At 37.0% G+C, this 27,979-nt stretch overlaps 1 protein-coding gene across 1 annotated transcript; it reads left to right on the top strand.

Moving 5' to 3' along the window:
- LOC121420288 (fasciclin-2-like) lies at positions 1–27,788 on the top strand. Its single transcript, XM_041614863.1, has 17 exons — positions 1–441; positions 7,098–7,235; positions 8,335–8,508; positions 9,384–9,533; positions 10,538–10,672; positions 12,373–12,655; positions 13,587–13,791; positions 14,645–14,801; positions 15,842–16,035; positions 16,969–17,062; positions 18,624–18,791; positions 20,142–20,297; positions 21,126–21,248; positions 23,245–23,375; positions 24,721–24,928; positions 26,163–26,385; positions 27,217–27,788. Exons 1-17 carry the CDS (start codon positions 372–374, stop codon positions 27,278–27,280), a joined length of 2,673 nt encoding a protein of 890 aa, XP_041470797.1. The 5' UTR covers positions 1–371; the 3' UTR covers positions 27,281–27,788.
- The last annotated feature ends 191 nt before the right edge of the window (positions 27,789–27,979 follow it).

Consider the following 27,979-nt stretch of genomic DNA (forward strand, 5'->3'; position numbering starts at 1 on the left):
ACAATTGCTATCGCTACTGAATTAAATTATATTCTACCTGCCTGTACTAGTAAGCTATATTTTCCTATTTGGAGACAATTCAGGTTATATCACCCCGAACAAAATAATCGTCGCATGATTCATGGGGAAAGCTTTCGAGTTGTTTCTCCATTGTTACATTCCAGCGCACATGAACAATAGATAGAGCGAACGAAACCCCATCACAAAAGCCTTTCAAACCGTTTTTACTGCCGAACCGTACTATGCCGTGAATATCGCGATGACGAAAGAGCGAAACGGTTGATGACTGTCGTGTAACCAGCTGATGCGGCGAGAGAGTGGGGACATTTCCGGGATAGTATTGGACAGTTTCAACTCATCCTTTTATCCAAATGAGATGTAAACGAGTGAAGATGATTATAAGAACATTTCTGATTACGGCATTCCTTGCCAAATTAGGAGGTAAGTGCTGAATTCACCACGGTTTACATTTCCCAGTTCCACTTAATAGGCCTCTCATATTTTCTGGGGAAAGAGTTTCTTCAATGCAGTGTTACATGTATTTGGACTTGGAATGGCGAATATAAATAATGATTAGGAGGGGGGGGGGGGGTATACATGTATTCTCCCGGATCCCTATTCTCTTTTTTTTCTTGAAGTAGAAGATTTTTTTTATTTCTGTATCATTGATTCGAACCAAGGAGATACAGGTGATATCTCCTTGTTCGAACTACAGAAAGGCAAGGAAGAGTGTGTTGCTTGCAGTAGAGTAGAATAGAGTCTAGACATATTTTTCTCAATGTCTGTGCATTTTAATTTTTAAATGGATTGTAATTAGATCAACATCATTCTGTGAAGCTTGATAATCATAACATATTTTTTAATATTAGGTTTATAGATCTAGTTCAACCTTATCAATCCTGAATTGACTGAACCATTTAATCTTTGAAAATGGTAATTCCACATGATGCTGCGGGACGAATTAGTCTTTGTTTCACAGAAGAAGAAAATTAGAATATTGGATATTTCCTAATAAAATACAAAATAAGTATTGATTGGAATGTGGATTACATCATCAGTCTCCTCATCTGCATACTGATCAGGGGTGCATAACTGTTGATTAACTAACAGTGTTAAAGGGGAAGTTCACCCTGAAGAAAACTTTGTTGTAAAAATAGCAGAAAAAATAGTAAAAAATATTGGTGAAGGTTTGAGGAAAATCCGTTAAAGAGTAAGAAAGTTATTAGAGTTCAAAATTTTGGATTTGTGACGTCATAAACGAGCAGCTGCCCCATGTGTTATGTAATATAAAATGTATGAATTTCAAATTTTGTATGGTTCCTGATGACTTAATTTTGTTTTCTTTTCATGATCGGGTGTGAAATGATTTGTCTATTGATATACAAAAGTTACAGTGAAAACCATTTTCAATTTTCTGAGAAAATGACATTTCATTGATTTTTTACCATTCGCTATGTAGGAATGCTGCTCGCATATGACGTCACAAATCAAATAAATGAAATTCTAATAACTTTTTAATTATTTGATGAATTTTTCTCAAACCTTCGGCAATATTTTTTATTATTTTTTCTGCTATTTTTACAATAATCTTTTTGTCAGGGTGAACTTCCCCTTTAATCGTCTCAATAAAGACAATATCATCAAATGCAGAACCAGACTGAGGCTGTCTTACTGTTTTCATGACTTGAATTCATGCTGATTTCTGTTTCTTTGTTTTGTATAGGCCTATTTAATAACAACATATTTATGGGCCTACAAATTATAGGCTGTACAATACATATACCTCTGAAGGCCCATAATTACATGAAATCCTGCTGTTCTACGGTTTCTACGTAGCAAACAGTCCCTTTTGTCGTGTTTGCAGCACGTATAGATCTACATGTACAATGTAGTTCAAGCATGAATTATGTACAGTCACATGCATTGTACATGTATAGCAGTATGAAAATATGTAGGACTAGTTATAAAAATGTCATGTACCATTATAGCAATAAATATTTCTCAATTCTCATATAATTTTTATTATTGATGTTATTGTCATGATTATTATTATCATTATCATTGTATCATTATACATGTAGTAGTAGTATAGTAGTAGTAGTAGTAGTAGTAGTAGTAGTAGTAGTAGTAGTAGTAGTAGTAGTAGTAGTTAGTAGTAGTAGTAGTACTAGTAGTTCATGTAGTAGTAGTAGTAATAGTAGTAGTAGTTGTTGTTTATGATAATAAGCATTCAATTCAATTCATTTATTATCTCTTTCAATATTTTTACATTTACAACTATAGTTCAATAGACATATTTACAAAATATAATACATAAATCATTTCTATAATACAATAATGCTATGAAATCGAAAGAGAAGGAGACCAACTAAAAAGCAGAGCTTGTAGGGTGAAGGCCCCCTTTCATAAGTACATTTTATGAATAAAAATATGATAAAATAAAATAAAATAAGAAAATAAGAAAAGCATTAATTTATATAGCGCAGCTTTTATATGGATATTCAGCTGCGCTTGTTCAGAGCTCTTTTTACTTATTTTGGTCTACATATCATATTTTCTTAACTATTAAAAGAGATATGTTTTTAATTTTGATTTGAAGAGAGCCAAGGATGGAGAGCTTCTTATATCAATTGGTAGGCTATTCCCCCAGGGGGGGGCACTCAGTATATAATGCATAGTGGGTATGTGCCGCGGAGGGGACCCCCATTTTCACACTCAAATTTCCGTTCCAAGGCATAGCATTTTTGCCTTGTTGAGAAAAAGAACAAAGAAAGCCGCTCCAAGGCATAGCATTTTCTTCTTATCGAGAAAAAAGAAGAGAGAAATCCGCTCCAAAGCTTCGCATATTTTTCGTTACGCCGCTCCGATCGCATTGAATGGGCCGCAATTTTGGTGAAAAGCGGCCGCAGAGCTCCCCCGGCGGAGGCCGCGCTAGCTGCATCATGCAAACATGACCGTTCCATAGGGATGCATACGCACTCACACGCTGGCGATCCGTTCCAGGGACCCCCGTTTTCACAAAAAATTGTCGTTCCGAAGCCCGTTCCGAGGACCCTCCTTTTTACAATAAGCCCGCTCCAAGGCCCCCGTTTTTTGTCTCGCCCGCGGCACACCCCCACCACATTTTTGGTCGAGTGCCCCCCCCCCCCCCCGGGGCTATTCCATAGTTTGGGGGCAGCAAACTAAATGCACGATCACCAAGTGTGACTTTTGTTTTGTGAAATGGTATCTGAAACAATAATTTATCTGAATGATAATGATATTAAATAAAAATACTTCTGCTACTACTACTACATGTACTACTACTACAACAACTACTACTACTGCTACTACTACAGCTACTACTACTACTACTACTACTACTACTACTACTACTACTACTACTACTACTACTACTACTACTACTACTGCTACTACCACTACTACTACTACTACTACTACTACTACTACTACTACTACTACTACTACTACTACTACTACTACTACTACTACTACTACATGTACTACTACTACTACTACTGCTGCTACCACTACTACTACTACTACTACTACTAATACTACTACTACTACTACTACTACTACTACTTCTACTACTACATCTACTACTACTACTACTACTACTACTACTACTACTACTACTACTACTACTACTACTACAACTACTACTACTACTACTACTACTACAACTACTACTACTACTACTGCTACTACCACTACTACTACTACTACTACTACTACTACTACTACTACTGATGATAGTGAAAATAGTGAAAATAGTGATATTAATAAAATTATGAAAATGATTTATAATGGTGATCAAAGTTATTTCATTTCTAATAATAATCATAATGGTAGATAATGTACGGCCTTACAGGTTTAAGCTGTCTGTCCACTGGTAGCTTGCTTATTCATGCTTTCTTAGCAATCAGGTACAACCACCACCATTATGAGGTAGTCGTAGTAGTAATTAGTAAGACTATAAAGAAATTTAAAAAGGTGATGGAAAATTGATCCCAGTTTACCTTCATACAAGTAGGCCTAACTGTTAAAGACGTGTGTACACTTCCCTGAGGCAATTCTGTTTTTATAATGAAAATAATGGTTGCACACTCGAAAGAGCCCTGGAAAATAATTTTAAAAAGAGCCCACGAAAATGCCCATTCATTGCAGTGTTAAAGCTAATAATAATAGTAAGATACTTGTGAGAAGTGGCCCGGAAATAAAAAAAAAAGAGAGAAAAGATATACACTTAGGTTAGTACTGCACTGGAAGATCCAGAAGGGGGGGGGGTGCAGCCAGCCCTTGTCCCCATTTTGAGAAGCAAAATTTAAATTTGTGAATAAAAAATGCCATTAAAACAGAAGAGTGCCCTCCTTATGAAAGTGAAAACCTTTTTTTCCTCAGAAAAATACTGTAGTATGGTACTGGTAAAATGCAAATCCAGTAGAAAACCATGCTTTATTTGATGAAATGGCTCATTAATTGTAACTTGTAAGATTGGCAGATCTACACTGTAGGTAAAAACTAAAAAATGGCAGTCAATATGGCAGCTGGGTAAGAATCAACCACCAAATGTTGTACTTGTGCACCCCCCCCCCCCCACTTCCCCCTGCCATTTTATTTTTACCCTTGTCATTTTCACCTTTTTTCATGGCGTTGTCCACCTCAGATTTACAGTTGATGATGTAGTCTGCAGGCGCAGACCCTGATTGAAACTTTGATCAACAAGTTGGTCTTCGTGCAGTCAACACGAGCCCAATAAAAACCTTAACTTCAACCTGAAATTACGAGAGGGGCCTTCTGTGGATCTATGCATTTGTCCTACATACAGTCTGCACATCCAGACCGGCGACACGACATTTGCTCCTGCGACATGTGCGCCTTTGTTCTTAAAGGAGAATGAAACCATTGGAACAAGATAGCTTGTGTGAAAACAGAAAAATCAAAGAAACAGATCAACAAAAGTTTGAGAAAAATCGGACAAAAAATGAGAAAGTTATGAGCATTTGAATATTGCGATCACTAATGCTATGGAGATAGCAAATTGGCAATGCGACAAAGATGTGTGATGTCACTGATGAACAACTCTCCCCATTACTTTAGTATATATATTTCACTTGAATTGCCTCTTTTATCACATCTATCCATACATGTAGATCATGTGTTCTTTCTACATGAGGGCATGTAGTACATATTTTTTAAGAATACATCATGGATAAAGAGTTTGTATCATCATAAGAAAAAGCAAATAGAGACATTTTGAGGGCATTTTATAGTCCACCAAAGGGAAAGTTGTTCATCAGTGACATCATACATCCTTGTCGCATTGCCAATAGGAGGATCTCCATGGCATTAGTGATTGAAATATTCAAATGCTCATAACTTTCTCATTATTGTTCCGATTTTTCTCAAACTTTCTTTATTCTTATTCTTTGATTTTTATGTTTCTACATAAGCCTACTTGTTCCAAAGGTTTCATTCCCCTTTAATATCTCAGAGGGCATAGAGTTAGAGTTATAGGACTGTAATAGAGTTTTTGGTACAGAATGAATGATGAATGAATGAGTGAGTGAGTGAGTGAGAGAGAGAGAGAGTGAATTATGGAGGTTAGATATTTATGTTTGGCTTAACATGCAGATTTTCCATCGAAGTAATCGTCGCCGGAGCAAATGTCATGGAACCATCCAGACAACCTTTCCCTTGAGCAAGGGGTCTGTATAGCAAAATCATTACCCTTGTTCAACGGTAGCTGCTTCTGATCAAATATTGGACAGTCATATCATCATTTGGGTCGTGTGCAGCTTATTGAAATCAAACTTCACTTCGAGGACTTTTTGTTGACTTTGCAAGGAGATAAGAATGCTCTGTATTAGGCTCTTATCAACAATGATGTTTGCTCAAAATTGGTGGAGAAAAATGTAACATTGCAGTGCATATTGACTTACAGTTTTTTTTTAATCAACTATTTTCTCTGCACTTTTGATGAATGTTAAAGTTGAAAATTTGAGAAATTATTTATTTGGAGAAAACTCAGAAAGTCTTGTAGCCCACCTGTGCAAAAAAGCTTCATTAAAAAAAAGTGGTCTGAGTCCCAACCTACCAATGACTTGTGTTACAGGAGGCCAGTTTCAGCAAGTTTGTGCTAGTCTTGCATGAAGAGTGAAGACCCACTTGTTGATCAAACTTACTGTAAGTATTTTTAATCAGGATCTGTGCCTGCAGATAAATACGTTTGCCATGTTTCTCTAAAGTTTCTAAACCCTTCTCCATCTGTTTTCATCCAGACAAGTACAATACCAGTGTACAATTGCTGTGCATCTTTTACATTAACTCTTCATGGTGAATCCATCTAAGCTATTAGTATTTCTGACATACTGAGTGACAACTTTGTTACAAATGTTTAAAACTTGGCTACTGAACCCCTGTCCTATAACTTGTTTGACATACTGTACAAGTATTGATCACTTTACCATCCTTTAAATTTCAATCTGGCTCAGAGTATATTGCTAATTTGTCAATGCTCTACAAGCCATCTCTAGGGTACAGTACTTCAGATACTTTTACCAAATTGCATATTGTTTCTAAATCTACAAATTTCAAGAAGGATTCAGAGTATTCATGATCAGCAACAAAGATACTCTCTTCATTCTGCAGGTGCTCCTTCATATGTCATTCCAAAATCCAGAAAACAGGCCGGTTTCACCGAGCTATTCAATCTCTTGCCCCCCCCCCCCGTGCAACAAACTCCCTCCATCTCTTCGAAACCTCTCTTCTCTTGACCTCTTCAAAAAAAATCTCAAAACACAGTGCTTTGTTTCCTCCAGAAAAAGAGCTGTATAAATCCAATAATAATAATAATTATTGTTATTACTATTACTATTATTATTATTATTATTAATTATTAAAGTCCGAAGTTAAGTGCCTTCCAGTTGTTTCCATACATTGTCATTCAGTTTGTATCATACATTGTACATTGTAGACATACATGTAGTCCTGTCTACAGTGCCTAGCTGTAGTACAAGTTTGTTGATTTTGGGAATATAATTTTTTTTTAATACTACACCTGTAAATCATTATTTTTTCTATTTTCTGAACAGATTCACTGATTGTGACTCCAAGGGAATCCTATTCCAGGTTTGAAGGCGATAGTGGTTTCTTCTACAAATGTGAGAACCCTGATATCAATGGTCCGCAACCGAGGTGGGAAGATCAACAAAGCAATGCTATAACAGCCGGTAAAAATTTTCATTTTCATTTATTTTTCAAATTTGGTATCTTCTTAAATTCCTTTTCGTCATTTCCTTTTTACATGTACAATCAGGGATGGAACCAGGATTTTTCAAAAGGGGGGGGGGGCACATTTTCCCGTAGAAAAATTTGACAAGCAAAAAAAAAAGTCTTCACTTTCGTAAGTTGGGGGGGCACACTTATTTTAATGGCATTTTTACATTACAAATTTTTATTGTGCCTCTCAAAGGGGGGTATGGGCCGGCTGTGCCCCCCCCCCTGGTTCCGCCAGTGTGTATAATGATAATACATGTCTAGCATTTATGACGTGCCAATTACATGTATCTAGTTGGTGGTGCACTGTATTGGGTAATACTACTTTGTTATATTCATGTTTTATTGATTTTCAAGAATGCACAGTTATGCTCAGAAGATTATAGTGAACCCCTCCACGAAATGCACTCTGTCATGCTGTGAGTTGAATTCATGTAGACAACAACATTGCAATGTTCAGCATGCCCAGAGAAAGAAACTTTCTGGAATTATCATCTGACTTACTCAACAATGGAATATCTAAAACATGGCAGAATTAGAACACTTGAAGTATTTTCATTTTCTGGTGGGGTTCATTGTACATGTACATGTATATTTCAGGGGTGTGAGAGTTCAGATTTTTATCTGATTTCATATTTTTTGTTTTGATTTTCAGCTGAATTTCAGCTTATATTTGGCTTTCCTCTGTACAAAAAGTATGGGTGCTCTTTCTATTTCAGACTTTTTCAATACTCTTCAGCTTTTTTCATATCTTTTTATTTGTGACCAATCACACCCCTGATATTTACACGTCGTTGGCAGTGATTAATGAACAATCGGGATCCTAATTAAATGATTGGTTGAAATCTACATATTAGCTTACATTTACATATACATGTAATGTACATGCAGTCACATTTGCTGATATTTTACTATTGAGTAGGTTTATTGACCTATCACATTTGAATTTTATGCAGGACTTTAAATTACTCAAAGGCGCAAAGGGGGCCCGAAAAATGGCACGTGCCCCCTGGATCCGCACCTAATATTATCTTTTCATTTGTTTTTTTTCAGGGAGTGGTAGAGTGTACGTCACTGAGACAGAAAGCTCTACAGAATGTGCAACCCCGGACACGCTCTGTCGGTTCACCCGAATCCATTTTAGAAACGTTTTGAGTGGCGATGCGGGTCTCTATTCGTGCCAGGCACAAGGGCATCAAACGATAACAAGAAATGTTCAAATCTTCAGTGAGTATTTTTAATAAAGATACCAGGGGCCTGTTGCATTAAACTTTTGCCATAAAATCTGGCAAATAAACAAAAACTCAGGCAAACAAAATGATGCCATTGAAAATTGCACATTAAAAAACTCTGGCAAAAAAATTTGCCAAAAGTTTTTTTATGGCAAAAGTTTAATGCAGCGGGCCCCAGTTGTGGTAACGACTGCAAAATACATGTAAGTTTAAACAGAATCCAGTTAAATGACCACCAAGGTGTTTGCATACGTTCAAATAAAAAAATATGTGCCAAATTCCAGGATTGATGCCTCTGGTCAGCAATGCAGTGATTATTTCATGAAAACTCCAGTTCATCCAATGCTCGAGAATTGGTTTAATATAAAAAATAAGGTTTTATAGCAAAAGAAAAAAAAATTATCTTCACAGGGTACTACATGTTGATCAAATTAAATTTTCATGTGAGATCGCAGAATTTATTAATGCAAAGAGAGAGAGAAAAATACTTGGTTAATGTATGATAAATAGGCTTTCCACTTCTTGTCTTTACCTTGGGATGGGGGGCGTCGTGGTCTAGTGGTTACTCTGGTCTTTCAATCAGAGGGACGTGGGTTGGAATCCCAGCCGTGGCGCGTTTTTTTTTTAGCAAGAAATTTACCCACGTTGTGCTGCACTCAACCCAGGTGAGGTGAATGGGTACCCGGTAGGATTTATTCTCCTTGAATGCTTTTAGCGCCTATGTGGCGGCTCAGCTACAGCAGAGGTAATAATATGATACCAAGTATCAAACGCAGTAGAGTATATATGCAATTATAATAGCTGTGCTATATAAATGGACCATATTATTATTATTATATATCTTGAACCATTTTTTCTTTTCTTTTCCAGAAAACATTGAATTTCCTCTCTATGATGGCGATGAAGAGGAGCAGTCCCTTATCTACAATACGACCTCAACAATCTACTGCACAGCCAGGCCTCTCGATCAGGGAATGGAGATGTTTTGGACGAAAGATGCCGGCTCCGTCGGAAGTCCAAGTAAAATACCATGTTTTAGGCATCTCTTTCGACAAGCACTTTAAAAGGGATGCTCCGGTTGGAGATATTTATATTGCAATAAAAAAGTGTAAAATTCACAGAGAAAAATGCTGAAAATTTGATCAAAATATGATGGCAAATAATTAATTTATTGAATTATTATTCCGGTAAAAAAGTTATTGGCATGTCTTCATTAATATTAATTTAGGTGGGCTAGTGATGTCATATCCCGACTAGCTCTTTTGTATTTTTATTATATGAAAACCTTATTAAAAATTTTTCTACCAAGATGTTAAAACAATAGGATTGAAAACTGATCAAGGGCATAAGTTATTTCTTGTTGCAACTTATTTCATCATAATGGAGACACATCATTTGCACATGAAAAAAATGAAACAGTTATGATTTCTTGTAAAAATATAAGCAAAAGGAAAAAGGAGATGTAGAGTTGAGACTGATCCGATCAACCTCGACTATGGACGTTCAGCAACATCAACATGTAAAATGCAAATTTGTTCAAAATGTTTCTAAGTATTCAGTGTGTTTGTTTACATTTTGTGCAAATTTCCTGTAGAAAAAAAGTTATAGATGCATACAGTGGAGATTGATTGGATTAACTGTAACTCTTTGTAAGACGGGCCCTAATCTCTCATTACAACTACATGTATTTCACTCAAATCCAGCTAATCCTAACATCAGAGATGCCAAGTTCAAAGACCAGCTATGTGTGAGATTTTCTGTGAATCTGAGTGAGATCACAGACATTGTGTACAACGTATATGGGGATAGGCTGTGATAGTTGCGTGAGACAGAGATTTTTGGGGATGAACAAGAGTCCAAAATGCTTGAGTCTCACGCATATTGCGTGAGACTTGGTTGCTCTGTAACATGTCAGAACTTTATGCATTTATCATCCTATTCCGCTTTTTTTCTTTTTAGATTTTCCTCTTTCAATTCATAACACCTCAAATGAAATCTCCTCTCATTTCTCCCTTCTCTTGCAGCAAAATTCATTGAGGCGTTTGGCCAGCTCACTGTGAAAAATGTTGAAGTTGATGATGAAGGTGAATACGGCTGTACGGCCCATTATCCAGAAACAACTCTGAGTGTTGCTAAGTACATCACTGTACACGTACAAGGTAAGAAAATCTTGTTCTCTTTTGAAGGACAAGTCCATCCCAACAAAAAGTTGAGTTGAATAAAAAGGAAAAAATCCAACAAGCATAATTCTGAAAATTTCATCAAAATCGGATGTAGAAGAAGTTACGGCATTTTTAAGTTGCGCTTAATTTCACAAAACAGTTAAATGCATATCCAGGTTGGTATGCAAATGAGACTGATGACATCATCCACTCACTATCTCTTTTGTATTTCATTTATTTATTTTATAATATGAAATATGAAATATTCTAATTTCTCCTCATTGTCAAGTGAAACAACTATTAATTCGTCACTGAACATGTGGAATACCAGTAAGCACTGTTTAATACTAAATGGTACAGTCAAGTTGGCACTGTTCCTATGGTAACTGTCGGATAAAATGGGACTTGTCCAGGGATGCCACTTTTCCGTATTTATACGGAATTCTGTCTTTTTTCCTGCTGTCCGTCTTATTTCCTTATCTCCAACTTTTCCTGTTTTCTGTGTACTAAAAAACGTCGGAAAGTCCTCCTTTTTCCCCCTGCAACTATCACGATTGCGATACATGTCGATCGACCGAGTGAAAGATATTTCCCCGAGATATTTGCTTTTATACATTACATAATTTATAAATGCGTGCACTGCCCACTACGTTCATTGATTTATGCTTTTATCAAGGCTTTTCGATTGAAATCCTCAATATCCTGCCCAATCAATGCGAGCGACAAGTTCGGAATGCACGCACACATACAAGCGCAAAACAGCGGCACGAATCGCGATAAAATAGCGACTGGTAATATACGTCTGTAAAAATGATGACGTCATACAAGATGGCAACTTAAAATGACAAACGAAAGGATCGAGGATGAATATGTTTTGATCATAATTTGAAAGGAATTAGTGGTAACTGCTGTATAAGGTACGATATTTCTGAATTTTATATATTTTCTCGTGAATTTGGATGTGATTGTTTTTCCATAATGTGACATTTTATGTACCAAAAACGATCCAAAAATCGGTCTGCCGAATGTTGGATCTAACGTTACAGCTGCATGCTGATACGGTACGTATCCCAGGGAGCTCCGGCCCGCTTCGCTGGCCGGTGCTCCCTGGTACTGGGTTAGCTGATTGTCTTTATGTACAGGCCAACAACTCTTCAGTCTATGTATTGATGAGTGGAGCCAACGCAGTTCAGCGGAGGAACCAAAATACAGAGACTGAAGCTTTTACTAGTTTATCGTTCTGTTACTTTAGAAACACACAACTAACTACCGTCAGTTTTTTCAAACCTTGGCTTCAATGGTAAGAAGCCACTTGCCCCCCCCCCCCCACATTCTGAGGTGGGGGATACCCCCCCCCAAAAAAAAAAAAAATATATATATATATTTTTTTTTTATTTAATTTTTTTTGTTGTTGCTTGCTGGCTTGTCCAATTTTTTTACCTGTGTCCATCCCAAAATGTAAGGTGGACCCCCTAAATTTTTGGGCTTCCTCCGCCAATGCCCCGAATCACTGATCCTGGACACTGTCCCTGCCCGCGATAAGTTTCAGTATTTTTGGAGGACACCTAGTGGCATCCCTGTTGTCGGCTAAAATGTCGGACAAGTCCTTTCATGAAACGCTCCTTTGGTTTCCTTTTGTTCTTGGATGCACTGTAGTGACTGTACATGTATATTAATATTATTCTTGCTCCTCGTAGTTCCACCTAAATGGGCTGGTACCCTCCCAGCCCAACGGGATGTTGTCATCAACTCAGACGTGACCCTGGTGTGCGTGGCCACTGGACGACCCGACCCACAGGTCACATGGACACATGTGATGGGTAGCGACCGCGAAGAGATCACCAACATTCCAAATATGTACGAGTTGTCATCTGTTGGAAATAGGCAACTGAGGATTATAAATATTCAATTGCCGCAAGACGACAATGGAATCACGATCGAATGTACAGCAAGTAACGACCCTTTAGGAGCAAGGACAAGGTATGATATGTTCAGGCCTTGTTTGTACTTTTTTTTCATTGCTATGATAATGATATTGATTTAACCCGAAATAGACTGGGCTATTTCGACACCTACATGTAAGAATACCCTTATGATCTCGGCCGTCAATCGCGTGATCGCAACGAAACTTGGCACATGCGTTACCCATAGCATAATCTACAAAACTACAAGATCAAATTCTGCGAAAAATGTCATTGCTAATTTATGCATAAAATTTTGCTTTTATTAACTATATAATGCCCCTAACATGCTAATTTTTGGGTACACAGACACTTTATATGAATCTGATCAAATGTACTTCAAAAAAAATTCAAAATCACATTTATTTTCTTATGTATTTTATTGTTTTCTAAATTTCTTATGTATTTCTTTGTTTTTCAACTTTCTGTTTTTTATTGTTTTTCCAGTGGAAATTGTCAGGGACTTTATTTGGACCATTAATATAATGGAATTAATTGATTTCAGTCAGTAAAAGGAAAATAATGATACATTTATGAATTTTGGCTAAAAACTCTATTTGCATTGGATTTGTACACAAATTCACGTTTTTGTGCAATTTTTGGTCTGCATGCACTTTAATACGAAATGTTGCGTAATTTCGGAACCGTGTAGCGGGGGTCGCAAATTTGGTCTCGAAAGTTGCGCGAGACTTGAATGAAAACAGTCAGTGAGCGATGCGGTCAAAAAATTTCTCGCGGCGGATATATCACAAAAAATGTCTAGGGGGGGGGGCTGAATCAGCCCCCCAGTCCTTTTTAGGGTCAAGTTAACTAACTAATTTCCTGATCCGGATTCCAGTAAACAAGTTTTAAAGTGTAAAGTGAGAACGGGGTCTTGCTGTATTTTCATTAGTAGAAGTAGAATTCATTTCATCAAATTTCTTTCGTTAACTTATCTTTTCATCTTTCAGCACTGCAATCACGCACACCATCGAGCTCAATGTGCTCGTACCACCTGTCCTTACGCAACAACAGATATACACCGTTGATGAAACCGCTGAAGGAGGCAATACAAGATCTTTTGAATGTGCCATTACTAACTTCCGTTCGGAGGCTACCCTCTCGTTCAGACGTGGGGGGCTTACCGCCATGCATGAGCTGGAGCTAGGTTCTCAGGTATTAATAAGGCCTATTGAATCAAAAAATTTTATGTTGTTCTTATCTGTCTGACCGTCATATGCGAAAAACAGGGTTGCTCTATTTTTTTTTTTTTTTGCTTTCGTTTAGACCAAAAATATATAAATGTAATGGTTTTGTGAGAAAATGGTAGATTTTTGTGAATAATTTGCTCAAATTTATAACATGAAAAGGCACTGAAATACGCTATTCCTTTACATAAATAAATAATCCTGTTTCCCATGCATCATTTTCTTTCTGCCATACAGCAAAGGTATTAAAAAGAAAAAGAAAGAAAGAATATCAACATACCAACCCAACTTTCACATTTTGGGGCTCACAAGGGCAACATAACAATTTCGTAAATAGGCGTAACATAGGCTATTTGTATAGCACACATATCCACCGTGTTAGGTGCTTTAGGTGCTCCTATATTCTGAGCTAGGCTACTGATCCTGCTAGGGATAAACTAAGTGAACATAATGCCCTATAGTGACCCTAACCCTCTATCTTGGACAAAATAAAGCCCAGAGCAATTGTCGCAGGAGCAAATGTCATGTCACCTGAAAACCATGTGTACATGTAGATTAAGTACCGAAGTGTGACGTCAGTTGCTATGGTGTCATGGCAGGCTGGTTCTAAACAGAGTCGCAGCTGACGATCGTCTGTCCTCATTTGTGCTCTGAAAAATAGGTTGCAAGCGATCAAATTCTGACTGCAGCCATTTTCTCATCTGAGAAACACGCTTTCATTCAGCGGGTTCATTTGTTTAGAGCCAGGCCGCCATGACACCATGCCAACTGACGTCATCACTCCATACCTTCTACTGTATTTATTCTAACCTTTGACCCAGCCTGATGATTCCAGGGTGGTTGTGACGCAGAACAGCGCTACCGGGGCCCTGACTCTGACTATCACCAACATCCAACGAGAGCATGAAGGTACCTGGACGTGCTATGCTGAGAGCCCTGCTGGCGATGTCTATGTAGATCACATGCTCCTGGTTGAATGTAAGTGTTACAATCTTTATCACAAAGTTTTTACATAATTTTTGTACCGTAGATAAAGGACTCTGTCAACCATTGTATCAGGGAAAAAAGATATGAATAATGATAATGACTGTTCTCAATATGAAGAGCAATGCAGATGATTTTTGTGCAATTTTATTTTATTCAACTTACCCCAGGCTCGGTTATATAAGCTTCAGAATGCTGTGACTCACATTGTCGCTCTGTCAAGTAAATGCTCTCATATAACATCCATCTTTAATTCGCTGTATTGGCTCCCGATCAAATATTGGATAATGTTTTAGATTTTGTTGCTTGCTTTTCATAGCATTCATGGATCAGCACCACAATACAGTTCCTTTATCAATTACAGCAGACCATGTAGATCTTTATGCTCATCTAATTCTGGCCACCATGTTATTCCAAAAGTTTAAAAAACTTTTGGGGAAAGATCCTTTGCTTTAATATGCATGCCCCACTTAATGGAATAGCGTTCCTCAAGACATCAAAAAAGCACCTCTGTCAAGACTATAAAAATCTTCTAAAACTCTTATATTCGATTCTTAGCTCTTTATGCGCTGTGAGCACTCTACATGTACATAGTTTATTTGACACTTTAAGATACAGGGTATTTGTATAGCGCACCCATCCATCTTGTTTAGGTTGTCTGGCTTTACCTCAGAGAAAAGCGGTGGCCGAGCAAGGGCGGAATTAATTGTGAACTGTCGTAGAGGACGACATTACCCAAACATAAACTTAGTGGGGCAGGACATTGTGGATTGATTTCTTATTGAAGGAAGTTATGTTATGGCTATATTCAAACCAACGAACCTCTGATTCAAAGTCTATAGACTACATGTATTCCATTGGCCCACAAGGCTCCATAATTGATTACTTGATCATATTTTCAGACGAACCTATCATAAACCAGATGAGGACCACATTGAGCACTGTATAATGAGAAAGGAGATTGAAACACAATGATTACGGCCAATTTAAGGATCAAAGCTGATTTAGAATGTATTGCTTGATCACATTTTCAGACAAGCCTATCATAGACCAGACGAGGACCCCATTGACCACTGTATCGTGGGTAGGTAGACTGACGAACCTGACGTGCGTGTTCTTTGGCTACCCGCTTCCCACCGTCAAATGGACGAAGAATAATGTAGAACTCATTGATGGTTTAGATGTGACGGTCATTGACGGTCTACCTCCCGGAACTTCTATAATCCAGGTATGGTAGTGGCCTTGCTACACAGATGAAAAAGGAAACTATGAAAAACGATTCTTGAATTGCTATTACAAAATTATTTGTATATTTGCTTATCTGGATAGGAAATTATGAAAAGCCACCGTGATCCAAATCACTGATCCTCTTAGTCATCCCCTCCCCCCAATAAAGTTTGATAAGTTAGCTGACTCTCGGTGTGTGAATCTGCACATGATTTGAAAGTTTACAAATCTTGTTTTTTTTTCTATTTCACAATGCACAGTGCATAATTGTAAGGAAATAATGCCTTTCTATGTGCGTACCATACATGTCTTGATCCAGCTCTTTGAATTCGGGTCAAGCTCTTGTCCATGCAAGTTCTTGCCATTTGAAATGCATTTTCAACTTTATAATTCTCATTGTGGATAAATTCACCTAATATTAATCACTGATTTATTTCAAGAATAAATCTCATCGAAATTCCTCAGACCTCATAAGTCTTTTTCATTATTCTTCATCTGGCTTCTTGCCATATAAGTATTCTCATTTATCCTTGATTCCTTACACCCTGTAGAGCATTTTATCAACATTGTTGTCCAACAAGTATTTTGTATCTTACAATGTTTATATTTTTTTGATTGGCCAAGAGGCAAGAATTCTGTAGCAGCTGTTGAATGGATAAATCATTCTTTATTTGATAAGACGTACAACAATTCCTTTCACGAAACACTCCCTGATATTCTGTATGTAACTGCATTCCTTGTCCAATATATATGCACTTATCTTTTAATTCTGAACATTGATTTTCATTCTAAGTGCCTTGTGCACAGATAACGAAGTAGAGCATGAATAAAACTATTTAAGCCCTGCCCAGATCAGGCAGATGAGAACAACACTTTAAACAAGCAAAGAAGCACCTTTTTCTGCACAGTTAAAATTTTGTTTGTGAATGTTCAGATCACGCCAGAAGACGAGGATTTCGGAGCTTACTTTTGCAATGGCTCAAACACCAAGGGCTTCTTGAATCATCGACAGGAACTTACTAAAGCGGGTAAGTTCAAATTGAAATCTTAATATGACATCTTTGAAGCCTGACTAAAAGCCTTGATGCATGAATTACCTTTTTCCTTAAGCAATTCAGAAATGTATTCATTTTGTTCATGAATAATAAAGTAATTTGCAGAGCTACCAAGTCTCACGCATTATGCGTGAGACTCAAGCATTTTGGACTCTTGTTCATCCCCTCAAATCTCTGTCTCACGCAACTATCACAGCCTATCCCCACATTGTACACAATGTCTGTGATCTCACTCAGATTCACAGAAAATCTCATGCATAGCTGGTCTTTGAACTTGGCATCTCTGAATTTGATCTTTATTGAAAAATAGCTATGGCTGTAAAGATACTAAAATATTTTCTTTGTTATGGTGGTGGAGGTGATGATAGTGATGATAATTATGATAATGATTATGATAATAATAGTGATAATGATAATAATAACAATAATTATGATAGTAATAATAATGATATTAATGATGGTAATAATATTAGTATTAATAATGGTGCAGTAGTAAGATGGGGGGGGGGGGGTAATTCAGCCCCCCTCGAAAATGAAATTGATTTTTTACTTCCAAATCTCCCGCAAATTTTGACACCAAATTTTTGTAAGTGCATGTAATTCAGCCCCCATCAAAAATGTTTGCAATAGATCCACCGCGCAAATTATTTTTCCTCGTCGCTCACTTATTTTTTACTTCCAAATCGCCCGCAACTTTTGAGACCAAAATTACGCAACATTTTGTAAGTGCATGCAGACCCATAAGTACTTTTGACCGGAATGCTAAGAGTCTGTGAACAAAAATTTAGCATTTTAGGGGCATTATTTAGTTAGCTCATATTTTATGCATAAATTAGCATTTTAGATTAGAAATGAGATTTTTCGAAGAATTTGATCAAACAATTTGTAGATTATGCCATGGGCAACCACATGATGATTTTCGTTGCGATCACACGATCAGTGGCTAAGATCATGCACAACCAGTCAGCTATCTTTGATTCACCATTATCTGTCTTTACAGATAATTGTGAATCACAGAAAGTTGACTGGGAATGTAAGGAGGGCTCAATCAGCCTCCCCTCCCCCCCCCCTTGGTCTTCTTCGGTGTTGAAATAGCAGTCTCTTTAGGGTTAATAGGTGCATAACACCTACAAGTGATGATGATCTGGGGGCACATTCAGCCTGTGCCCCCCACCCCCTCTTGAGAGCCATTGTTAATTTTTGTAATTTAAATATGTCATTAATACATGAGCGTTCCCCCTGCCCCCCTTATGAGAGACATAGGAAACATTTTAAGGGGAACATGACGTTTTAGCAGAAATAAGGTGTTTTTCTGCTTAATTTTTTGTGGCTTTGTCAGATTTTATGGTGGACAAAACAACCTTTACTTTAGACTGAAAACCTTTTGTTTTGGCATGTCAAATTTTCCTGGAGAAAATGTTTCCCGCCCCTTTTGAAAATCCTGGATCTGCTCAGGACTGATGACGATAATGATATTGATAATAATGATCTAATAAAAAATGAAATGATAATATTGATAATCGATTCTTTACAGAGAGGCCATCTGCACCTGTAGGCCTACGCATCACAGACGTAACCTCGTCAACCATGTCCATTCAGTTCAGTCCACCTAATGACGACGGCTCGCTTCTCATCACTGGGTATACCATTGAATACAAAGTCCGCACGGATACAAGACCAACCATTCTTGAGTATGAAAGTTGTAAGTACATATACAAAGTTGTGTGGAAACCTGGGCCCAGTCTTACAAAGACTTTTGATTGATCTAATCAATCGTAACTCTATGGAAATCTATCAGTGTCATAATTTTTTCTACATAAAATTTTCAAAATGTCCTTTGCAAACAAAGGCGAACACACCAAGTTTTCAAGAAAATGTTCAATGAATTTATGTTATTTACATCATATCTAGAAAATATTTTGAACAAACATGCATGTTAGATGTTGACGTTGCTGGCCATCCATAGTTGTGATTGATCGGATCAATTGCAACTCTTTGTAAGACGGGGTCCCTGGGCCCAGCTTTACAAAGAGTTGTGATTGATCTGATCAACGGCAACTACATGTGTAGAGAGCCAGCATAGTCAACATTTGAAATGCATATTTGTTCAAAATATTTCCTAGATATGATGTTCATTACATTCATCATTGTCTTGAAGACTCAGTGTGATTCTCTTTGTTTCCTGAAGAAAAAAAACTATGGTATGGATGGATTTCTATACAAATGAGGTTCATTGGATCAATTGCAACTCTTTGTAAGACGGCGCCCATAACTTAGGACAGAATGAAAGTCCTAGTCATGATATGGCGAAAACTATGTACATGTATATCTCTCTTTTTAGCAGTTAAGATATATTTTCATTCAAAATTGAAATTTGATACTTGCTATTTTTATGCCTTTGTGATTTTAGGGATAAGTACTCTTTATACCCTACTGAAAATCTTTAACTTTTTTTTGGTCATAATGATCTGGCAAAACTATGTGTATTCTTAGTGGAAAAAGTACTTGTAATGGAACGTCAAGGTACTGCGATATGCATTTTGAATTTTGGGGTGATTTGCATGTGTGACTTTGGCACTTGCAGTTTGAAGCAATATTTACCTAGGTCCCTTTAACACAAAGGAGAGAGATTATTTATACACTTGATTTTAATGATTGATTGTACATTGTATTCTATGCAATCACACGTCAAAAACTGTTCTATGATCATTGCTAAGCTTTGTGTTAGAGACTCTTTTGACTATCATGCACTACATGTATATAGATTTGAAATAGTATTATTATTGAAAAAATAGTTGTAATGATGATAAAAAATGAAAAAATACAAGGTTAATGGTGGTAATAATGGTGATAATGGTGATGATGATAATAATGATGATGATGGTGATGATGATGGTGATGATGGTGATGATGATGATGATGACAATGGTGTTGGTGATGATGATGATGGTGATGATTCAGGCCATGGCTATGATACAAATGGTAATTATGATTATGAAAATAATGACAGTAACAAAATAAACTTGCTAAAAACAAATTATAATTTCCACAGCTGCATCAGATGAAATGACGTGCCGACGAATGATCCTTCCGATGTTGACCGGTGAAGAGTTACAATGTACCAACTACTGTGAGGACTCCCAGTTCTACATCTGTTGTCCGGTAGCAGATCGCAGCATTTGCCTTGATAGACCTATTTATGAGGGTGGTAAGTTAAAGTTCAAAGTTCGTCTTTATTTGTCCATATTGGAAATTTGTTTCATTCGCGATGAGTTGCAATGTATCGACTTTTGCGAGGGCCCTCAGTTCTATGTCTGTTGTGTGGAAGCGGATTGTAGCATCTGCTTTGATAGACCTCTATATGAGGGTGGTAAGTCAAAGTTCAGAGTTCATCTTTATTCATCCCTATCGGATATTTGTTTTGATCATAACTTCAAGTCGATTAACATCAAAATACCATATTAAAGATTGAAAGCAATTATTACATAAAATCGTATCAAGTGGATGTGAATACACACGTACATAATGACTACTAACCGTTAAGCCTCCATTTGATATTAGATGACAATACTTGAAAGTCACTGGAAAAAGCGAGTTCTAGTATAGAAATGAATAATCATTATTTTCAATACAAAGATTTTAGTATTTCACTCCAATAATGAATGCATTTAGTATAAACATATTAATTCAAAATTAATATTAATTATTTTGGAAAATATAATTCACAGCATATATGTCAAGGTCAGGAGGAGATAATCAGAAATTTGTAAAATTTAAGGGGGAATCTGAAAATTCTTTGTAATAAACAAGTGGAAGGTTGTCCACAAAATCATCTCTTTGAAGCATGTTTGCCGATTTGAGGACCTCATAAATTGTACAAGACTATTTAGCTTCCATAACTTTCTTGTTTTGTAACCGACTTTGATACAACTTGCTTTAAATTCTTTCTGATATGATCAATTATCCCATTGGGTTTTGATTGCTTTTTATAGTGTTACAATTGTCTCAGTAACGTTGCATCTCTTTTCCATGCCAGTTATCGTGGTCCATTTACGAGGACTGCGGGCTCAACAGACGTACGAGGTCCGTGTTGCAGCTAGAAACGAGCTCGGACCAGGAGATTTCTCAAACATAGAATCGCGCGGCACTGATCTTTTCTGTAAGTGGTTTTATTTCATTTAGTCCACAAACAATATGTGTACTCCTCAGAAAGTCTGATACCAAACAGGCAAAACCCTTTGGCACGTAATCTGTAGTCAGGTTTGAATTAACTCTTCATGCGTTACGTTCGCATTATTGCACAACCACACATTTCCCATAGACGTCCCCTGTCCCATTGTTTTTCGAACAATTGCACGCCCCGGAGCGTGGCTAGCTACAATGTATAGCCTGACGTTTTGTATACCTTACATGTGTACCGATTGATTGCGAGTGCGACATTAGTTTAGCGTTCGACGGATTATCGCAGTTTACAAATTACAAAATCGGTGACTTTTCCCAAAAAATCAATACATCCTGATCACAGCCAAGAAGTTCATTGAAAAAGGAGAGGATAAAATCAATAAAACCCTCCTCACAAGCAATACCATGGCCAGGTTTATTGTTAGGGGTCTGTGACTCATGGCACGATTTTGAATGAGACCCTAAAATAATGCAACACACAGGGGGTTTACAGGTGAACGCATGAAGAGTTAAACCCTGATTTTAAGTTGCGGTTTTAGTATGGAGAGTCATTTTGGGTATGAATCCCCACCAGTAATACATCCAATATATTAACTCATTTGACACTCACATTGTTCATATTGTCTGGGAGAGATAAACTTATGTATTTTTCTTCATTATGAAAGAAAAAAGGATAAAAATAGTAAACATAAGAAATATACAACATAAACAGAATTTTTAAATTTTGGCGCCCCATAATTTTAGCACAGAGTTAGAAAGTGGGTTAAGGTTAACATGACTTCAGAATGAAGGCCTTTCAGTCTCCGTTCAATTTAGTGTAATAGCTATTTGGTTTGCACTTCACTTTGCCTTCTACCAATGTATTCTAGTTGTCATTTTAATAGTCTGTATCCAATGCTCATATTGTTTAGTTTTCACTTTGTTACATATAAATGAAAATTTACCTTGAGCATACTTCACAAAGATTTAAATCATGGACCTATTAGAGATGGACATTTCATGCGATCGTTACCTTGATAAAAAAATCTGCCTCCTAGCGATTATGTGCATCTTAATGAGAACAAACAGGTGTTTTACAAAAGCGACTACCAAGGCCTATGACAAAGGGACGGTTTTCTTGGGTTCGGTATTTGTTGGCTGATGCCCCGAATCAGAATTTTTTTTCAGTCAACAAGCTTTAGATTTGGAGCAGCAAAATTGAGATATAAAATGCATTATTATTTTTATCAGCACGCACTAAATAACCTCAACAATTCAAGATAATCGATCTCTTCACGATATGACGCAGGTAATCAGAGTATTACCACTATCTTGAAATTTGCATACATGTTGCCAAATAAAACGGAACTAAGATTACCAGAGGGAACCAGCAAAATTGAGACATAAAATGCATTATTATTTTTATCAGCACGCACTAAATAACCTCAACAATTCAAGATAATCGATCTCTTCACGATATGACGCAGGTAATCAGAGTATTACCACTATCTTGAAATTTGCATACATGTTGCCAAATAAAACGGAACTAAGATTACCAAAGGGAAACCAGGACTTCACATCGATTTTCCAGGATTTATGTGACTTATCATCTTCTGCACATGCAGTTTTGTGCAATATTAATATTAATTACAAATATCTAATCACGAACTGCTTACCGGTATTTAAAATCATTGCCTAATTGATGGCGGAACACAGTAGGATCAAAGTAGACAAAGAATAATTTTCAGAGCACAATGATAGTCGCATGTTTCAAGTCTTTTTCAATTTTTACAATGACCCTATTCCATTTGATTTTTTTTTCTTTGTATGTAAAATCAATACCCTTATCATGTTTGTATTACTTGCATTGTTGGAAATGTAAATCTTGTACATGCGTAAATTTGAATGTACATTTGTATCTTATCGGATGGAATATTAAAATAAATCTTGAATCTATAATATTTTTTTATTTTTTATTTTCTTTTCCTTTTCAGCTGTGCCAGATCCTCCCATCATCATTTCCAGTAGAGAGTCTGACCGAAGAGATCGCTACATCCTTCGTTGGCGGCCTCCTTATGATGACGGAGGGTCAAAGGTCAACTATTATCATGTAAAATATTCCCAGGTCAGTAAGAAAACAGTGATATTTTGTATTTTGAATCTTTTTTATTATTATTATGTTCCAATACTCCAGGTGTTTCATAAAGCTGTTCATAAGTTAACAGTGACTTTAAGAATGAACTGTGAACCTTTCTTCCATGCTAAATAATCACCAATGAACATTATTATCATTAAAATTATTATTAACTTACAAACAGTTTTATGAAACAGCCCCCAGGTCAATGTTTTATGAAGATATCAGAAATAAGATGACAATATTCATATATTTATGTGTATCTACATGTATGTAAGGAAACCTGGTCAAAGGTTATTTAGATCATTTAGCTTAGATACGAGTCAATACTTTGTTTATTGTTTGAAATTCAAAGAAACTTAAATGGTTATTGGATATCATAAAAAGGATATGAGATAAATTTAAGCTCAAAGTCCATTTGAGGTCAACTTACAATTTTATTGTCTCGACTGCAGAGACTATAGGCGCCGCTCTTCCGATGGTAGTGTCAACATCAAATCTTAATCAAAGGTTAAGTTTTTGAAATGTCATCATAACTTAGAAAGTATATGGGCCTATGTCATGAAACTTGGCCATGATAGTTATCAAGTATTGCTGAACATCTTGCCAGAGTTTGAGGTAATGTGACCAAGGTCAAATGTCAAAGGTCATTTATGGTTGATGAACTTTGGCCATGTTGGGGGTATTTCTTGATTTCCATCATAACTTTGAAAGTTTATGGATCTGGTTCATGAAACTTGGACATTAAGTATCACTGAGACTAAAGCGACGTGATTGCACCAAGATCCGACTGCAACAAGTTTCCATTCCCATCTCAGTGCAATCCCATGGGTGTTTCATAAAGCTGTTCGTAAGTTAAGAGCAACTTTAAGAACGACTGGTGATCCTTTCTTGTGGTAAATGGTATATTCATTGGCGATGGTTCAGCCCGTAAGAAGGGTTCTCCAGTCGTTCTTAAAGTTGCTCTTAACTTACTAGCAGCTTTATGAAACAGCCCCCAGGGCACATATTGCAACGGCTCTCATGGCGCCTCTTCTTTATGTACATGTTTTCTGGGCTGCAGCAGTTCAGCAAATTGACCATGACGTCATCGTCTAGGACAAATCTGATTGGCTTAAATTAACAAAATCAGAGAAAGATTTGACACGTCAAATGTCTGAGATTTGGTCTGCGATCCTATTGCAGCAAAGTGGGTCACATTTGCAGCGCATTTTAGGTTTTAGCTGTTTTCAAAGGCACTGCTGGTGTATTGAATTGCGTAATGCAGGCGAGACTGCAAGTGGTGTTTCACTTGATTCACTTATGTTTATTTTATTCCTTATTTTGCATTTTGCAGTCTCGAGATAAGGATGTAACAGAACTGTCACCAAGACCAGTTAGTGTCCGCGTTGATGGGAACGCTACATCAGTACAACTAAGTCCTCTTAACCAAGGACAATATTACTTCATTGAGCTGACTGCCGAGAGTAACCTGGGTTTCAGCGATCCATCCTACTTTGTGATCGAGACAGCTGGAACATTCTTTTTCATGACGACTCCTCCAAGTACGTCCATTGCTTCACATTTTCATCTTGAATGAATTTGGGACCTTGCTTTTGTGTTATGATTCTCCTCACAATTTGTGTGTCTCATTAAACACCTGTGTAATTTGTGATATCACTCCTCCACTCTGGTCTTCAAGTTAGCTATTGAAATTGTAATTCTTGCATTAGTAACTCTATACGGGGTAAAACAACATTTGCTACCTGGTGGGTGTTTCATAAAGCTGTTCGTAAAGTTACGCACAACTTTATGCACGACTGGAACATGTTCTTAGGTCATAAATCTGTTGCATAGGGATATCACATAGCACAAGGATCACCAGTCGTTCGTAAAGTCATTTGTATCTTACGAACAGCTTTATGAAACACCCACCATGCTTTATTTTGTCTAAGATGTAGGGTTAGGGTTGCTAAAGGGATTTATGTTAGGTTTAGGATGAAGTTTAAGGTCGAGTATAGTTTAAATCCAGGATTGAAGAAAGTCATTCAACTAGTGTGTGGAATTTGTATCAGATTCAGAGCAATGTCACCTGAGCAAATAACATGGAACCTTGTGGGTTCTGATTGTATGCACATAAGAAAGCATTTTGTTATAATGTTTTCTTAAGTATTTCTTGTATTATGGAATTTATGATGTCTTTATTCGTTTTGTTTTTTATTGGAAATTTTCAGTGACACTTAAACAACATACTTGAAATTATTTCATTTGAATTAGTTAAGGAAAGATAATGATACACTTATTTGGCTTGAAACAGAATTTGTGTCATGGTCTAGTTCTGGCTCTTGCCTTTCAATCAGAGGGTCGTTTGTTCGAATCCCACCATGGCCTAGCGTCCTTTGGCAAGGCATTGATCTGCGCTTGGCACTCTCCACCCACCACCCAGGTTGTAATTGGGTACCTGGTATGATGCAAAATTTATTGTATGTTTGAATTTGCCAGCGCCATTATGAGGCTTCAAGGAGTGCTCCCCAGGGAGTGTAAAATGTGTACTTTCATGTGGGATGGAAATGAATCCAATGACCGGGGTAATAATATGTTGAAAAGCGCTTTGAGCCTTTAATGAGAAAAAGCGCAATATAAAACCTAGCTTTCATTACGATTTGATTTGAGCCATTGTCTGACATGCTGCATGATATAAAAACTGCCTACCCTGGCATCGCAAAATTTGATCTCCAAAGTGGTGCAAGGCACAAAAGAAAATTACTTAAATTTGTCTTTTCATCTGTCATTATATAGCACGACCAAGGAATGCAGGGTTTTGGGGTCTCTTCAACGAGAACACCACGGTCATTATCATCATCGTCATCGTCGTCCTCATCTTTGTCTTTATCATCGTCACCGACGTCTGCTGCTACTGTATCAATGACTGCGGCTTGCTGATGTTCATTTGTGTGACATGCTGCGGGAAGACAGCGCCCTCTACGAGACAAGAAATAGAGCTTGGCGAGAATGAATACGGGTATGAACGTTTTCATTGTTAGTAAATATTCTTTGTTTGTATGTATAATTAGCATCAAGACATTTGGGCAAGTGAGAACAAAAACTCCGGCAGTGAAGAGGCAGACCATGTACCATCACTATGCCTGCCCCATTGCCGGACTTTGCTTGTCCACATCACTGCACCAGACTTTTTTTTCTGGTAGAGATTGGTCTGTTCTATCATATTCAAAAACACAAATAGTTGTGGTCCTTTGACAAGCAAAGGATGAACATTTAAATTCAAATCAAATTTTAAATGACCATCTGTCAAAGAAATATTTCCACCTTTCTCTCATCTCCTATTAATGTTTTCTTATTTTGCTGTTTTGAGTGAATCCCATTTCTATAAGTTCTTGGGAGCTTGACTACCTTCCGTTGATCAGCAGCTAAACTCCTAGAGTACAACTATAGGTCCATGTCGCATATGCACAGTATTATACTCTATATCGTAGCCTCCTCCAGGTTGCATAATCTGGTGTAAAAATATTCAATCTTGGGTAAATATTTTAATAATAATACTAGGCATTTATACCCATTCACCTCACCTGGGTTGAGTGCAGCGCAATGTGGATAAATTTCTTGCTGAAGGAAATTACGCCATGGCTGGGATTCGAACCCACGACCCTGTTTCAAAGTCGGGAGACTAATCAACTGGGCCACAACGCTCCACAAATATTTGTCTTGCTAGAGGTTGGCTTGTAATATTATCTCTATTTCAAATGAAGAATGAATGAAGAGACTTTTACATTGTTTGTCCTGTGTTGTCACAACTTTTGTCAAGTTTTCTCTCATTTTATCATTTTTTTGGCAGAACTGAGAGTGTGCGAGATTGGGATAGTCTGGACGAGGAGAAGCATCGGTTTGAAGTCCGTTGACCGTCTAGAGAGGGACCCCGCCATATGTGAATGGACAAGAAAGGAATTCTCGCCATGTTATCAAGTTCCATAGTTCAAATAAGTATTTTCCAATTCTTAAACATGCCAATTTATATGAAAAAAATGTTCTTCATTTGTTGTTTGTGCATGATCAATTTTAAGTTTACAATCAGTAATGTATGATGTTTCATCGTTTTGCTAAATTATACTTGTTTGCAACAGATGAGGTAGAGGTTTGTGATTTTATATGAAATTTTATTCCAAAATGCCAGAATCAAGTCACAAGAGATATTTATAAGCACTTAGTAATAATACATCATGTTTTCTCCTCCTCTTTCTCAGATGAATTATAAAATGAAATTGAAAAAAAAAGGTGTTGTCCCTTGTAGTGGATGAGCCTTTCATGATTGAAATAATTTCACCATTCTGCATTGTGCATTGATTCTAAAGTGGTTATATTTCAAAAAGCTATTTGGTACCACAAAAACCAGTGCCAAATATAGACGTACACTACACTAAATATCAGATGCATCTGAGAATGAATCAACAATGGCACGCCAGGCTTTGCGATCTGACACGAGAGTTGGTTAATCATGTAACAAATTATGTTTAGACATGGTCAACAGATTTGACCTACATTTAATAATAACAGGCATTTATATAGCGCCATCTATCTAGAAATGTTCTATTCCGAGGCGC

This window comes from Lytechinus variegatus, chromosome 8 (genome assembly GCF_018143015.1).
Source record: "Lytechinus variegatus isolate NC3 chromosome 8, Lvar_3.0, whole genome shotgun sequence".
Taxonomy (NCBI): Eukaryota; Metazoa; Echinodermata; class Echinoidea; order Temnopleuroida; family Toxopneustidae; genus Lytechinus; species Lytechinus variegatus.